General features: G+C 39.3%; 1 protein-coding gene across 1 annotated transcript in view; it reads left to right on the top strand.

Moving 5' to 3' along the window:
- Positions 1-14555, top strand: part of LOC110314995 (cytochrome P450 3A41-like) — a 24836-nt gene extending 10281 nt beyond the window's left edge. The window contains exons 5-13 of the mRNA XM_021189168.2: positions 372-485; positions 565-653; positions 925-1073; positions 3674-3801; positions 4734-4803; positions 7201-7361; positions 9166-9392; positions 10827-10989; positions 14059-14555. Coding sequence (XP_021044827.1) covers positions 372-485; positions 565-653; positions 925-1073; positions 3674-3801; positions 4734-4803; positions 7201-7361; positions 9166-9392; positions 10827-10989; positions 14059-14154 — 1197 coding nt within the window. The 3' untranslated portion in view covers positions 14155-14555. The remainder of the gene's footprint in view (positions 1-371; positions 486-564; positions 654-924; positions 1074-3673; positions 3802-4733; positions 4804-7200; positions 7362-9165; positions 9393-10826; positions 10990-14058) is intronic.
- Positions 14556-14798: the final 243 nt, after the last annotated feature.

Raw genomic sequence — 14798 nt, 5'->3', positions numbered from 1 at the left:
ACACACACACACACACACACACACACACACACACACACACACCAGGATAGATAGACAGACAGACAACTTATGAAGACATCCTTTTCACATTGCTCATATTGTAAATACAGAACTGGAGAACTTGTTTGATGTAAAATTAACTTCCTATCTGTTTCCAAGCCAAACACCACCATCAGCACAGCCCTGGACATTGACTAAGTCTTGTTCTCATCTTCTCCCCAATCCCTGGACCTAGTTTTCCAGAGAAATTTCCATTTAAAAGGAGCCTGGAATATAAAGGGCCGGAACCACAATAGAAAGCTGAGTGCACAGCTCATTTCTCATAGTCTGGGAGGCATTCTGAGGTTGGTTTTTGTATTTTTTGACTCTAGGATTTTGGCCCAGTGGGGATTATGAGAAAATCCATCTCTATATCTAAGGATGAAGAGTGGAAGAGATATAGAGCCTTGCTGTCCCCTACATTCACCAGTGGAAAACTCAAGGAGGTGAGTGAAATTCTTTTAACTGCAGCCTGAGTTACTGGAATCTCCATCCTAACTGTGGATGCTTCCATGTTTTGTGTAGATGTTCCCTGTCATTGAACAGTATGGAGACATTTTGGTAACGTACTTGAGGCAAGAGGCAGAGAAAGGCAAGACTGTTACTGTGAAAGAGTGAGTGCTGGTCCATCACTGTGGTCTGGGAGAGGAAGGGTAACTGGGGTGTAGCTCACATGGTCCAGCTACTTGTCCTTGCCCCTTTAGACACAAGATGACATTATACACAATTTAAAAGAAACAAATGTGACAGTAAGAAGTTTGCAGGGATAGAGGGAGGGATAAGTGGGAAGGGAGTGTTCCATTATGAGTGGCTTTGTCTGTCTCCTGAGAATCCTTTCCTGGTCCCTGACACATGTGTTAAATTCCCATGCCTCTCTCTACTCAGAGTGTTAGGTGCCTACAGCATGGATGTGATCACTAGCACCTCATTTGGAGTGAACATTGATTCCCTCAACAACCCGGAGGACCCTTTTGTGGAGAAAGCCAAGAAGCTCTTAAGAATTGATTTTTTTGATCCATTGTTCTTCTCAGTAGGTGAGTGGATGGTTCTGGCTTTTGATCATGGCTGTTGTTTGTGGCCATGTTTGTCAGTTCTGCCTTTCTCTTCCTCTATTCCCCCAAACGATCTACTCTAGTGGCATGTAGTTCACCTGTCATATAATTCACCCTTTACAGGCACAGTTTAGTATTTTGAGAACATTTTAGACATGCAGCTCAATTACTTGTTTTTGATTTTTTTTTTCAGACAGGGTCTGATCATGTAGCTCTAGTTGGCCTAAAATATCGCTGTGTTTACCAGGCTGGCTTTGAACTTACAGTGATCTCTGTACCTCTGTCTCTTGAGGGTTGGTATTATAGTGTGCACCTCTGAGTCCTGGTTTTTATTTTAGAATTCTTTCATTTGTATGAATACTAATTTGTACAAATACAAATTTGACCCTCTGTAAGTCCAGAATTCTCCATGGTAGCAATATCATACAGGCATTCCCTCTGTCTCAATTACACCCACTCCTATCTTTTAATTTCTACATCGCTTAGACACCTAAACAAATCTTCCCCCCAATTTCCTGTCCCTTTCTCTGCTTTGGTAGGTGGTTGAGTCCTAGTGCTGCTGTCTTCTAGGATGGTGACCAGTATTATTGGCTTGATCTGATGCAGTTCAGGAGAGGGCCATGCCATGTGCCCAGTATGGAATTTCACACTCCTCATTTCTGCCTCTGACTTTAGTTCCACATCTTCTTTCTTGATGTTCCTTGAGACTTGATGGGTGGGGGTGCTGATATAGATGGTTCATTTAGGGCTCAGCACACAACAGCTCCTTATTCTCAGTAATCTGATTTCTTAGGAATCAGCATTGACTGAAGTCCCACCTGGCCCATTACCAATGCTAATCACAGAGGAATTTGTTCTAGCCATGTGGTAACTTTCAAGCAATCTTGACCTAAGCAACCACCAATTTATTTCCTCTGTTTCTGAGTATTCTGGGTATTTCATATAAATGGGATCATAGAGTATTTGGTCTCTCTGACAGGCCTCTTTCATTTATCACAATAGCAAATGGATCACTAGGTCCTGTGTCTATGAGCAAATTTTACTCCCTATCTGTTGATGGATATTGACATTAGTCTCACACGTTTGCCATGAATTTCATGGCTATACATCTTCATATACAAGGTTATGTTTAAATATTTGGTTTTATTCTTTGTGGGTCATATTCAGAATCAGCATCGCTGAGTTAGAATGTAACTCAATTTTTAACATATTAAGCAACTGAACATATATTGTCTATAGTAGCTGCGGCTACTGTACTTATAAATGTCTGCCATAAATTCAGGACATAGATATTTTAATGTATGATTTTAGATATTTTCCCTCCCCTTCTTTGTCTCTGTCTGTCTCTGTCTCTGTCTGTCTCTTAATTTTTTTTTTATTATTATTATTATTTTCTTTATTTACATTTCAAATGCTATCCCGAAAGATTCCCATACCCCTCCCCCCACCTCTGTTCCCCTACCCACCCACTCCCACTACTTGGCCCCGGCCTTCTGTCTCTTAATTTTTAGAGTCATGGTTTTTCCTGTCTCTCTTTGGGTATCCCAGAACTCACTCTGTAGACTAGGCTGGTCTTGAAGTCACCTAACTTCACCTGCCCCTGCCTACTGAGTGCAGGGATCAAAGGCATCCACCACCACTGCCTGGCTAGATCTTCTCTTAGATAGCTTAATTGCTTTATCAATTTTCTAAGATTTATTTATTTTTATTTTCTGTGTATGGGTGTTTTGTTTACATGCATGAAGTCACTAAAGAGGCCATAGTGGGGTCTTGAATCTCCTTGTATTGGAGTTACAGGTGGTTGAGAGCAACTATTTGGATGCTGAGAAACAAACCTGGCTCTTCTGGGAGTGCCAAGTAGTTTTTTTGTTTATACTTTCTGGGTATAATTAAGCATGGAATGTCATTTATGGTTTTAATACTTTTGCTGTCATTTGTATTTCCATCCACAGCTTATGTGTCCCTATGCCTACATTCCATCCTTGTCTACTAGTATTATCCTGTGCCTCCTGTTAAGCATTGTGTGATATCTATACTTAGACCTGTTTACATATTTATTGATATAGGCTAGAATCTGGAAATGAGAGAGAATATGTGATTTCTCATTCTTCCTGCTTTTTAGTGACTTCTGTTTGAACTTAGGTTTTTTTTTGAGATAATGTTCTCTGTGTAGCTTTGGTGTTGTTTTTTGTGTGCCTGTGTGACTTGGTGATTGTGTGGCATGTGGAGGTCAGAGGACACCTCCAGCAGTTGGCTCTTTCCTTCCACTGAGTGGGACCCAGGGATCAAACTCAGGTTGTTAGGCTTGTCTGCAGAAAGTTTTAGCTGTTGAGTCATCTTAATGGCTCCTGAATTTTCTTTCTCAATCCACATGAAATCCAGGAGCAGAGTTTAATTTAAGAGTCAGGTTGCAGCTTTGGTTATTCCAAAGCACAGAAGGAGAAGTGTGGTGCTGAGCCCATGCGAGCAAGTTCACATAAAGAATGGCATCTGGTTGAGACACTGGTGACTTATTCTAGGGATTGCTTTACAAATTCATTAACTCAAACTTCCATTTCAATTAAATCTATTTTTTTTTCTAGCACTCTTTCCATCCCTCATCCCAATATATGAGATGTTAAATATCTCCATATTCCCAAAAGATTCAGTAGAATTTTTCAAAAAATTTGTGGAGCGAATGAAAGAAAACCGCCTGGATTCTAAGCAGAAGGTAAAATGTTGTGCCTTTGAGAGAGTTTCACAGTTTGGTGACGTGTTGGAATGTGAAAATGTGTGCTGCATGCTAATGGCAGGTAGAAAAGGGTGGATTTAGAGGGAGAGAAAATATATTTATATTTACTTGGGGAGGATAATTTGGACTTTTAAAAAGTTGATTGAGAATAAGCCAGGATTTAACCCTTAGCAATAGAAATGAAAACTAGAACATCCTGCATAAGTACTGAAAAAAATTGGCATGACATAAGACTTGAACATGATCAAGACTATCAGAACTCCACCATAGATAGGGTAGGATCTCTCCGAGCAATGCCTTTTGCTGAGGAACATTTGGCAGTTCATAGCTGTGGAGGGAGGGTGTGAACACAGAGGTAGGTTTCCCATTTGGCAATTGAGGGCCCCACTGCCATATACTTGTGAGCAGTACTATTTGGATTCATTGGGTGGTTAAGAAGAGGGCATAGAATGTGGAGGAAGAAATGTTACAGACAATATAGAAGGGATTGGATGAAGGAAACAGTGGTGTTGAGATCACTATATCTGATTGTGTTCCTATATGAAACTCTCCAATAACAAATAAAAATGATTAAAAAGGAGAAATATTATTTTCTTCTCCTTAAAATTTTTAAAGAAAAAAATCAATTGTTTAAAATCTTTTATTTATCTATTTATTTATTTATTGTAATTAAAATCTATTTATTTATCTATTGTAATTTATTGTGAAAGTGGTTGATGTGGAAGCTAGATTCTTCCTAGTTTATCCACTCTTGCTTTTGTTCCTTGATGACTCAAGCAACCATAGCCAAGGTTGTGGATTTAAGGGAACCATGTTCTAAGAGAGGAAAGAATTAAGGTTCTGCGCTTCTCATTCACCTCTGAGCTTTGACCTTACCCTTCTGTTTTTGTAACCTCTCTTTCTGCTCCAAGCACCGAGTGGATTTTCTTCAGCTGATGATGAACGCTCATAATAATTCCAAAGACAAAGACTCTCATAAAGGTAAGCAAGCCCTTCCTGGTCTATGGATAAGGACTCTTGGGGAGTGGGTGGGTCACTCAGAAAATATGCAAGGAGGCTTTTCCAGGGAGAGGGATACTGCTGTTCAGTTGCTGAAAAAACAGACGTGGCTATTATCAACATGGAATTTTCTGATGCACACGGGCAAAAGTTTTCTCCTAACATGAAGATTGGCAATGATGTCCATCTCCAGTGATCTGTTATCTGGGTGAGCATAGGTGGTGTTTGTGTCTTTCCCAGCATGCAGTCATAGAGCTCTGTCTAGATATCTGTGTCTAAACATCCTGTCAGGGGTCATGTATCCAAATGGTGCTGAAGCTCACTGGCAGCCCCTGTTGGACATGTATTCTCTAGCCTAATCAATGGTAAAGATTTCCTTTTCCTTTGTATGATGTGTAACTACCTTCTGGGGAAAGACCCTTTGTACAAATTCAATGGTCCTCTTCATTCATTTATGTACTTAATCATCACTCATAGCTGGGCGGTGGTAGAGCATGCCTTTAATCCTTATACTTGTGGGCAGAGGTAGGTGGATCTCTATGAGTTCAAGGCTAGTCTGGTCTACATCATAGAATCCAGGGCAGGCAGGGCTACACAGAGAAACCCTGTCTCGAAAACCCATTAAACATCACATATAGATTTTTATTTCCTATGTGCAGAACACATATGTGTAGGAGTATGTGCACTTGTGCACACCCCTAGGTGTGTGTACAGATAAGAGATGAAGGTGCCCATTGTCTTCTGGCATTAGGCTGGAAGCCAGACGGTCCCAGGAACCCACAGTGTTGTGGTTAAACGGGTTGGCTGCCCCACCTGTGTTTATTTTTTTAAATTTAAAGTAATTATCACTATAATGGCTGCAATCTGAGGAAATTCCAGTTCCGGACTTTACTCTACACTTGTGAGTCAGTAGCTATGGACAGAGAGTCTTCTCTTCTCACCTATTCGATTATTGCCTCACCCCCTCCACACACACACTTGGTTTTATGTGGCAGTATGATTCTGGGTCACCACTTTACTTTTATAGGTGATCACGTACTTTGTCTTTTAAGTCCTTTCATGTTTGCCCTTCCATGGGGTCAGCCAACTTCAAGTCTTCTACACCTGATCCTCTTTTTTGCCACAGCGTCCATGTAGCCCAGGCTGAGCCACATTCACAGTGTGATTGAGAATGACCTTTAGCTCCTGAGGTGTCAGGCATGTGCGACCATGCAGCAGAGTCTTAGCAGATCCATGGCATCTGGCACGAATCTGGAGTGATGGCCCCTCAGCTTTGAAGTAGTCTCCTGTCAGTGATGGCTATCTGAGATTTTTTATGGCGTTCTTTAGGAGTATTCCCAGAGCCTGTGCTTAACTTAGCGTGGAGGCATGCCCGGCAAACCAGGAAGTCTCCTATGGCTGAGGAATGTTTAGGCGATGGCTCTTTCAGGACAAGCCCTCTGTCAGATGAGAGGTTTGGGGTATGTGGAAATTGACTTGCTAACCTTGCCTCTTTTGTCACAATAAAAAGAGATTCTAGGAAGCTGTCAGTGTTCAGTTCTTGAGGGGCTGGTTCCCTCTGCTGCTGAGAAGCAGAATTCTTCCATCACTGGCTCTCCTTTCTCTAGTCAGTCTTCCAGTGTAATCCAGAACACAAACATAACCCTGGTGTATCAAGTACTGGGCACTGAACCCAGGGCTTCAGGAATACTACAGAAGCACCCCCATCTACTGAACTGCATATCCCAGGCCCTTCTGTTTCATTTTTGATTGCTAAAATAAGTATTAATTTAAAAAATAGCCACTGATTGTGGATTTATTGTCCAGTTTCAGCTTAGGTGCAAGGACTTACACTAATTGGGAGAAAGAATTTACCAATAACATGATAACAGCATTCTCAGTAGAAGATGTACAACTGCCTGTAACTCTAGCTATTTGGCCTCCAATGCCATCTTCTGGCTTCCACGGGCACCTAGACAAACACACATAAATAAATAAAATTAAAAAAAAACCTTAATCTATAGCAAGGACCTTCTTTAACTCCTTTAAGGAATTAGATGTCCTCTTCTCACCTCCATGTGCAACCTCCTCAAACAAATGGCACCTGCCCCTCACTTACAGAAATACTCTTAAATAAAAATAAATAAAAAAGAATGTGTAAGTCTTGACACTGCCCACTGGGGATAATAAGAAACAGCAGAAACATTGGGACAATCTGCCTCAATCATCTTCCTTTTCTGGACATGTCAAGAGGCTGTCACAATGATGACCATCTCAGAGTGACTGAATGACATCTCCATAGTCCATGAAGGAACACAGGGACTCATTGGATTTTCTCCTCATCTCCTGGGTGATGGTTCATCCTGACATGACTAACCTGAGTTGTTTTCTTACTTCCAGCACTTTCTGACATGGAAATCACAGCCCAGTCAATTATCTTTATTTTTGCTGGGTATGAAACCACCAGCAGCACACTTTCTTTTGTCTTGTATTGCCTGGCCACTCACCCTGATATCCAGAAGAAACTGCAGGAGGAGATCGACAGGGCTCTGCCCAATAAGGTAGGAGGATGGTGTAAAAGGGAAAAGGAGAAGCCTCAACAAAAACACCTTCTTGTCACCCTCTATGGTGTGTATGCATGAGAGAGAAAGAGAGAGAGAGAGAGAGAGAGAGAGAGAGAGAGAGAGAGAGAGAGAGAGAGAGAGAGAGGAGAGGGTAAGAGTGAGAGAGAGAGTTAGAGAGTGAGCAAGAGAAAGAGAGAGTGACAGAATATGAGTGAGGTATAGTGTGTATATGTTGTGTGTGGGAGGTATGTATATTTTTTGTGTGAATGTGTATGTGTGTATGTGTGTGTGTGTGTGAATGTCTGAGTGAGTATGAGTGTGAGTAAGCATTCACACCACTGAGCTGACTTTCCAATTCTGGTGTTTTTTAAAAATATTTTTGTATGTATTTACATATTTATGTATTTTTGTATTCATGTATGTATATATGTATGTACACATGTACATACACATTTATGTACTTATGAATATATATGAGTTGATATATGTATGGGGTCATGTGTGCTGTAGCAATTGTGTGGAGGTCAAAGGATAACCTGAAGGAATTTCTTCTCTCTTTTGATTACATGCATTTTAAGGACCAAAATCAGGTCAGTACTCTCAGTTGCAGGTGCCTTTGCTCTCTGAGCTCTCTGAGCAGTCCTTTATAATTTGTAACAAGAACACAAGCACTGGTTTTTCTCAGCACCATTTAGAAATTATCATAGAAGTGACACAGATGGAGAAATGGGCAATTAATCCTCTCATGACCACAGAAGGGTGTTGTGACACCCGGTTGGGCCTGTTGTGTCTGTTATCTAGGAACATAAGAGTACCAAGCAAGCAACATTTACACAACCCTGTGTGATGTTAATGATATGCACTTATCATGCAGCTCTCTGCATGGTTCAATGATACTTCTGGATGTTTTTTTTTCCAGCTGTGTGCTAAGAGAGGCTAGCAGTGGTCTTGATTGTGCTGCATGGGTTGATGCAGCTCTGTCCCATGATTCCCCTTATTTATTTATAGTTATAGAAGAAGAAGCTGTGAGCCTTGGTGTCTAAATCATGAGCCAAACACCCTCCCTCACATTCATTCTCTCCGTGTGTGTGTGTGTGTGTGTGTGTGTGTGTGTGTGTGTGTGTATGTACGTATGTGAATGTTTGTGTGTATGTGTGTGTCTATAGGTCATAGACCTACATTGTATATATTTCTAAATCACTCTCTATCATGTTTTATGATACAGGATCTCTTACCAAACTTGGAGCTTATTGATCGGGTTAGATTGTTTAGCCAATGAGATCCAGGCATGCCCTGTCTTTGTCTATCTGCTACTAGGATTATAGATCAGTTCCACTGTGTCAGGCTTTATTGTGATTTGATCTGACCTCTCATGGTCAGGCTAGCAAAGGAGAAACTTCCCTAATTGAGCACCGTCCAGGCCCCAAGTGACAGTTATTTCGCTTTGTAAGGAGCCTGAGAAATGGCACAATGGTTAAGAGCACTGGCTACTCTTCCATAGGATCCATCCACATTTGAGTCCCAGGATTTACTTGGCAGCTCTCAACTGCTCTATCTCTAGTTACAGGAAATGTGATGCCTCTTCTGGCTTCTGTGGGCACTATACTCATATGGTGTATGTAAACATATATAAGCAAGAGATATACATATATGCAATAAAACACTTTTAGAAACCCTTTAAAATTCATTGTAAGGACTAAGTCCTTTGAGCTGCTGAGCTTGACACTGGGGATGCTGAGAATTTACCACTAGACACAGTTGAATCTAAAATCTCAGCTCAAATTTTTTTCTTTCTTCCTAGGCACCTCCCACCTATGATATTGTGATGGAAATGGAGTATCTGGATATGGTGTTGAGTGAAACCCTCAGATTTTATCCCATTGCTAATAGACTTGAGAGAGACTGTAAAAAAGATGTTGAAATTGATGGTGTTTTTATACCCAAGGGGTCGACAGTGATAATTCCGATTTATGGTCTTCACCATGACCCACAGCACTGGCCAGACCCTGAAGAATTCCGCCCTGAAAGGTACCAGAACCTCCGGAACAGGAAGTCACTCTGCACTCTGCAGGCCTGTGTATTCTATGATGTCTGTTATAGGAAGATAATCTAAGTATGATTTTTGCATCCATTTTCATTCAGTGAGGAGAATGGCAGAGAAAGGGAAGAAGAGAGAGGAGAGGGGAAGTGAGATGAGAAGAAAATATGACCATGGAAATACAGAGTGTTTTTCTCCTTTCTCAAACAATTAATGACCCACCTAAGTGTGTGGTAGGAACCCCCATTTACTGCATTACAAATGAAATGTGCTTTTCGGAGATGGATCACAGCATTATCCTGAATGGATTTTTTTTAGTGTGTAAAGTTTAGTTCCTTTCTTGTTCCTTTTTTATTTTTTAACAATCACATGAATTAATAATGAATTCTGGTCATTTTCACCTCACATTGTCCTGTCTCTCCTCCCTTCCACTCATGTGGAATCCCTGTCTATTTTCAACCAGTCTTCTTCCTGTTTTTATGTAGTTTTAGGTTTTTTTGTGACTTATGATTTTACTTAGGGTTGTTTGCATAAACGTAAATTTAGGAGTTGAATAGTGGAGAACAGTCAACTCTCCAGTGGCTGCACCATTAAAGAAACACTTCTCCCTCCTCCTCCAAAGCATCACTTTAGGGAGGTGGCATCTCATGCGGTCCCTTTTCCACCTATGATGGAATGATGATGTGTCTAGTCTTGTGTAGTTACTCACAGCTGCTGTGTTTTAATGAGTGCAATGCCCTTGTCATGTTCAGAAGATAGTACTTCACAGCATCCATTTCATGCTTAGATTCTTTCTGATGTTTCTTCTGTGATGTTTCCTGAGCTTTGGAGGGGCTGAGAACACCAACAGTGCATAATTTCAACACTATGGCAAGTCATGAATTGCTGTGGTAAATGTCTCCCACTGCAAACTGAAGCTTTTCTGATCAAGGCTGAGATCAGCTCTAATTTTTGTATGTAAACATAAATATTTAGAAGACATTTTGATACTATATTTACTTAGCAAAACAACAGCAGTACATTGTCATCTAGTGCCTATGATGTCTGCAGCCATGGAATTTTGACCTGATTTACAGTACCAGGCATTCATTTCCTCTGTGATTTGGACCTCCAGTACAATCAGAAAATACTTGTTTCTCCCAACTCCATAACAGCAGCATTATGCTAATGTGTGCCTACACATTGATGTATTTTTTTAAACAGCTTTTATATTATCTCTACAACATGGAGACTCTTATAAGGTAAGTAAAATGAAAAGGACCTTTAGCATAAAATTTTCAGAGCCAAATACCTGCAAGCAGAAGTTCAATGAACTTTTCCCAAACTCTCTATGTGTACTGGTTAGAAGTCAAAAGGCAACTTCACTTGTGTAGCTCTTATGGTTTTATCTTTTGTTAAGTTGTCATCTACTATTGTGTCTCCAGGTTCAGCAAGGAGAACAAGAGTAACATTGATCCTTATATATACATGCCCTTTGGAAATGGACCCAGGAACTGCATTGGCATGAGGTTTGCTCTCATGAGCATGAAACTCGCTCTCACTAAAGTTCTGCAGAACTTCTCCTTCCAGCCTTGTAAGGAAACACAGGTGAGGCAGAAAACTCTCTCTCCAAATAGTGTTCTATGGGAGGCATTTTTCCAATTGAAGGTTCTATATATGAAACTGATTTTGCATATTTGAGGATTAATAATTTTTCTGACTAAATGAGCTATTTTTTCCAGGTATTAACTTAGTGTCCTTTTTTTCTATGTGTGTATATTATAGAACTTAACATGAAGAGGAATCAGTGTAGGCCAGTGTGACAGGATTCCATGCATTCTGTTTGAAATTCTAATCATGTCCATTCAAGAGTAGGTATGTCATATGCTATCCACAGGTGCAGTGACCATGTGTTCAATTTTTGTTGCATGTTATACTATTCTTCCAGAGCTCACAGAAACCCTCTTATCACAGTCTTTTCAATTAGTGGATGTACATTAGAATTACAGAGGAACTATAAAACTCATACATGGGTTTTGAGATGTTTTGCAATTGGCAAAATGCTTACCCACCATTCACAAATAACTGGTTCTAACCCCCAGAACTACATGAACAAGCTGTGATGGTACATACATGTAATTTCTGCACTCAAGAGTTAGAGACTAGAGGATCAGAATTTCAAGTAACCATTTACTACTTAGTGAATTTGAAGCCAACATTGACTATGTATCTCAAAAAGTAACCAGAAACTCAGGATGCCTGGACATTTTTGAAATTCTAATACAACTCATCCAGAGTGTGGCTTTAAAAGCTCATTTCTTAAGGGGCTGGAGTTAAGAGTGTGGACTGGCAGATACAAGAATGAAAACTTTTAGCATCATGCAGCCTGGAATTACAAGCCAGAGTTCCTTCTCTGTTTAATTATGTCATCCAGACTGTTTTCCTTGGTTTTTATGTTTTACCTGCCTTTTCTTCTGATAGTTTTTCTTAAATTTTTTACTATATGTTGGTCTGTTTGTGAATACTCCACCTCTAATTCATTGTTCTTTATTATTTTATAAATAAACCCGAGGACAGGTTCTGTTGTATTCTTCAGCCCTGCTGAATCTAGCTTATAGATTCACCCTTACAAGGACTTACAATGCCATAATGAGCAGGGTTTTCCCTTTCTAACAGCTTTAAAAGGTAACTTTCCTTCTGCTGTTGTTTTAACATTTCCCCTCAGTTATTTGTCCTCTGCTATAGTATGTATCCATCCACCCTTTGCATCCAGTTAGGCTGCTCAAATAAAAATGTACATTTGTGGAAAAAAATAAAAGCTCATCTCTGATTTTTTCATGACATGCCAAGTTGAAAATCATTATTTTAAAAGACAGTTGCTGGGTCTCATTAGATGACTCAGTAATTAAGAGCAATTGCTGCTCTTGGAAAGGACTTGAGTTTAGCTTTCAGTAGACACGTGGTAGCTCACAACCATTTCTTAGTCTAGTTCCAGGGTCTCTGTTGGCCCACTCTGTTTTCTCTTGAGAATTCCCACTTGTGGTATATATGCAATGTTTTGGCAAAATACTCTTACATGTAAACTATAAGTCTTTAAAAATTTGCATGTCATGATGAATTTCAAACATATGTATCATTTCTCAAGATCTCTGCTTTGGAAAGTAGTTGTCGTATTCCCATAAACTATGTATTGTCATTTTCCTTCTTATTCTGCCCCCATACTTCAAGCTCCTGTTCACTTTCTAAGTGAATCTTCCTTTTAGGTTTTTGTCCTTACTTATTCCATGTTCTACTTTTGGCTCCTACAGGTTATGTTCACCATCTATATGTCATTAAAACCTCCAGTATTGTTTATGTTTGTTCTCTCTGTATTAAAGGATATTCTCTCTCTTTTGTATACCACCTCATATTATTCCTTCCACAAACTTCAAAAGGTTCTTTGAGCAGAATTTTCACACTGAAAACCTTTCATAAATGTTTGAAAGCATGGCTTACAGTTATAATTTTATTTCATAAAAACATTAATTAAAAATGAACTGTACCACTTATGTAAATATTTATATGCACAACTGTTTTTCTATGCCTCAATCAGAAACATGCATACAGTACTTAAAATTACAGAAGAGTAAAATACAACATATACAAATAGCATTTACATTGTATTTACCTGAATAACTTGTTCTTGTTTCGTGTAAAGGGATGGATGAAATGTATAGGACTTACTAGAGTGTGGATTCTTTATATTAATGAGTTTTTTTTCTGGACAGAGAGATAAATGTTTTTATTCTTGGATCAGTCCCTTAAGGCATTTGTATAGGTTTATTTATACATACCTTTACTTAAATTTGTTCTTTATCTCTAAAGCATTTAAATGATGTACATGGATTTAGACAGAAAAACAAGGTTATACTTTTGAGACTCAGTGGCCTACCTGGTGTGGGGCAGATGCTCTTTCAAGCTTCAGTCATTTAAAAATTGCCACTTATCTTTCTCCATGACAACTTTGTTTCCCTTTCTTTTCCTGTGACTAGAAGATTTCTCCACTGGAGGCTTTCCCCATTGATCACTGAAGAGCACGAGGATAAACCATTATTGAAAAATCTTGTAGAATTAGAGTTTTCCATTCATCCCATCCTTGGAAGTCAAGAATAGATTCTAGAAAAGCAGGCAAAGTATCTGTCCTCTAGGAGACTTGCCCTGAACATGCTTAGGTGTCATGGTGAGATACGATCTGGGAATTAGGGACTGTTAATAGAGTTGCAATGTATCCTCTCATGGTTATCTTGCAAGTTTTAAAACCAAACATAACTTTTCATGACTTAAAAAATAATATGACATAAAAACTAAGAACAAGGTTAAAATGGATGAAATTAGCTGTTTTACTCTTAATCAGCACAAAACATAAGTAGTAGAAACCAGCATGAGTGTGTATCAGGCCCCGAATACAGAGATTCTCAATCACCATTTTACATAATGCACATTTAGATACAAGCTCTCAACATGTACTTGACACAGCTTTGAGGATACGGGAGAATTAATGTCACATTATATGATATTAAATTCAGCTTTTTGGTTCTGCAAAGCATGATTATTCTAACCACTTTTTCAAAAACCTTTCTTCTGGGGATCTAGTTGGTTCACTAATTACATCTCAATATATTTCTTCCTCTGTTGCAGATACCTCTGAAATTAAGCAGACAAGGACTTCTTGAACCAGAAAAACCTATTGTTTTAAAGGTTGTGCCACGGGATACAGTCATAACTGGAGCGTGACTTTCTCTCATGGAGTTCTGCTGAGTTCTTCAGAAATGCAGTGTCTATGAACATTTAACCCTTCAATTTACCTCATGAATGAATTCCAGATAAAAATTGGGCTTAATTGACTGGTCTTGACTCATGGCTATTGATTCAGTATATCCATTAATCTTCTTCCGTTTCAATACAAAGTCCCATCTAATATAAAGGAGATGACAAGTCAGTGACAGAATAGTAAATTCACCTTCACTCATTCTCATGGGACCATTTCCATCCACATCTGGTTTTCTCTATTAATTTCTTTTGAACTCTTTTGTAGTAACCGTGTATCTGTAATTTGATCAACATTTTTTTTTTTTTTGAGGAAAAAGTGAAATATTGTGATAACTCTAATTGTAGAATTTTTATCAGATGTTTTAGTTGCAATATTCCACAATAAATGCTATACAGAAGATATAAGTAAATGTTTCTTTAAAAGTCTTTATTTAAAAGTGTTTTTATATTCCTTGAGTGCTTCTTTGTGGGGAGCGGGGTGCCAAGCCCTATGTTCCCTGGCTGCAAAAATCTGAGCCTGTCGAGCCTGTGCAGATGATTCTATACTGCCAGCCTGCTGAGTTACTGGACTATCACTGCACGCCCTGGCTGAACTCTGACCGGATCCA

The sequence above is a fragment of the Mus pahari genome, unplaced genomic scaffold (genome assembly GCF_900095145.1).
Source record: "Mus pahari unplaced genomic scaffold, PAHARI_EIJ_v1.1 scaffold_9587_1, whole genome shotgun sequence".
NCBI classification, from domain to species: domain Eukaryota; kingdom Metazoa; phylum Chordata; class Mammalia; order Rodentia; family Muridae; genus Mus; species Mus pahari.
This window is presented reverse-complemented; position numbering and strand designations above follow the sequence as displayed.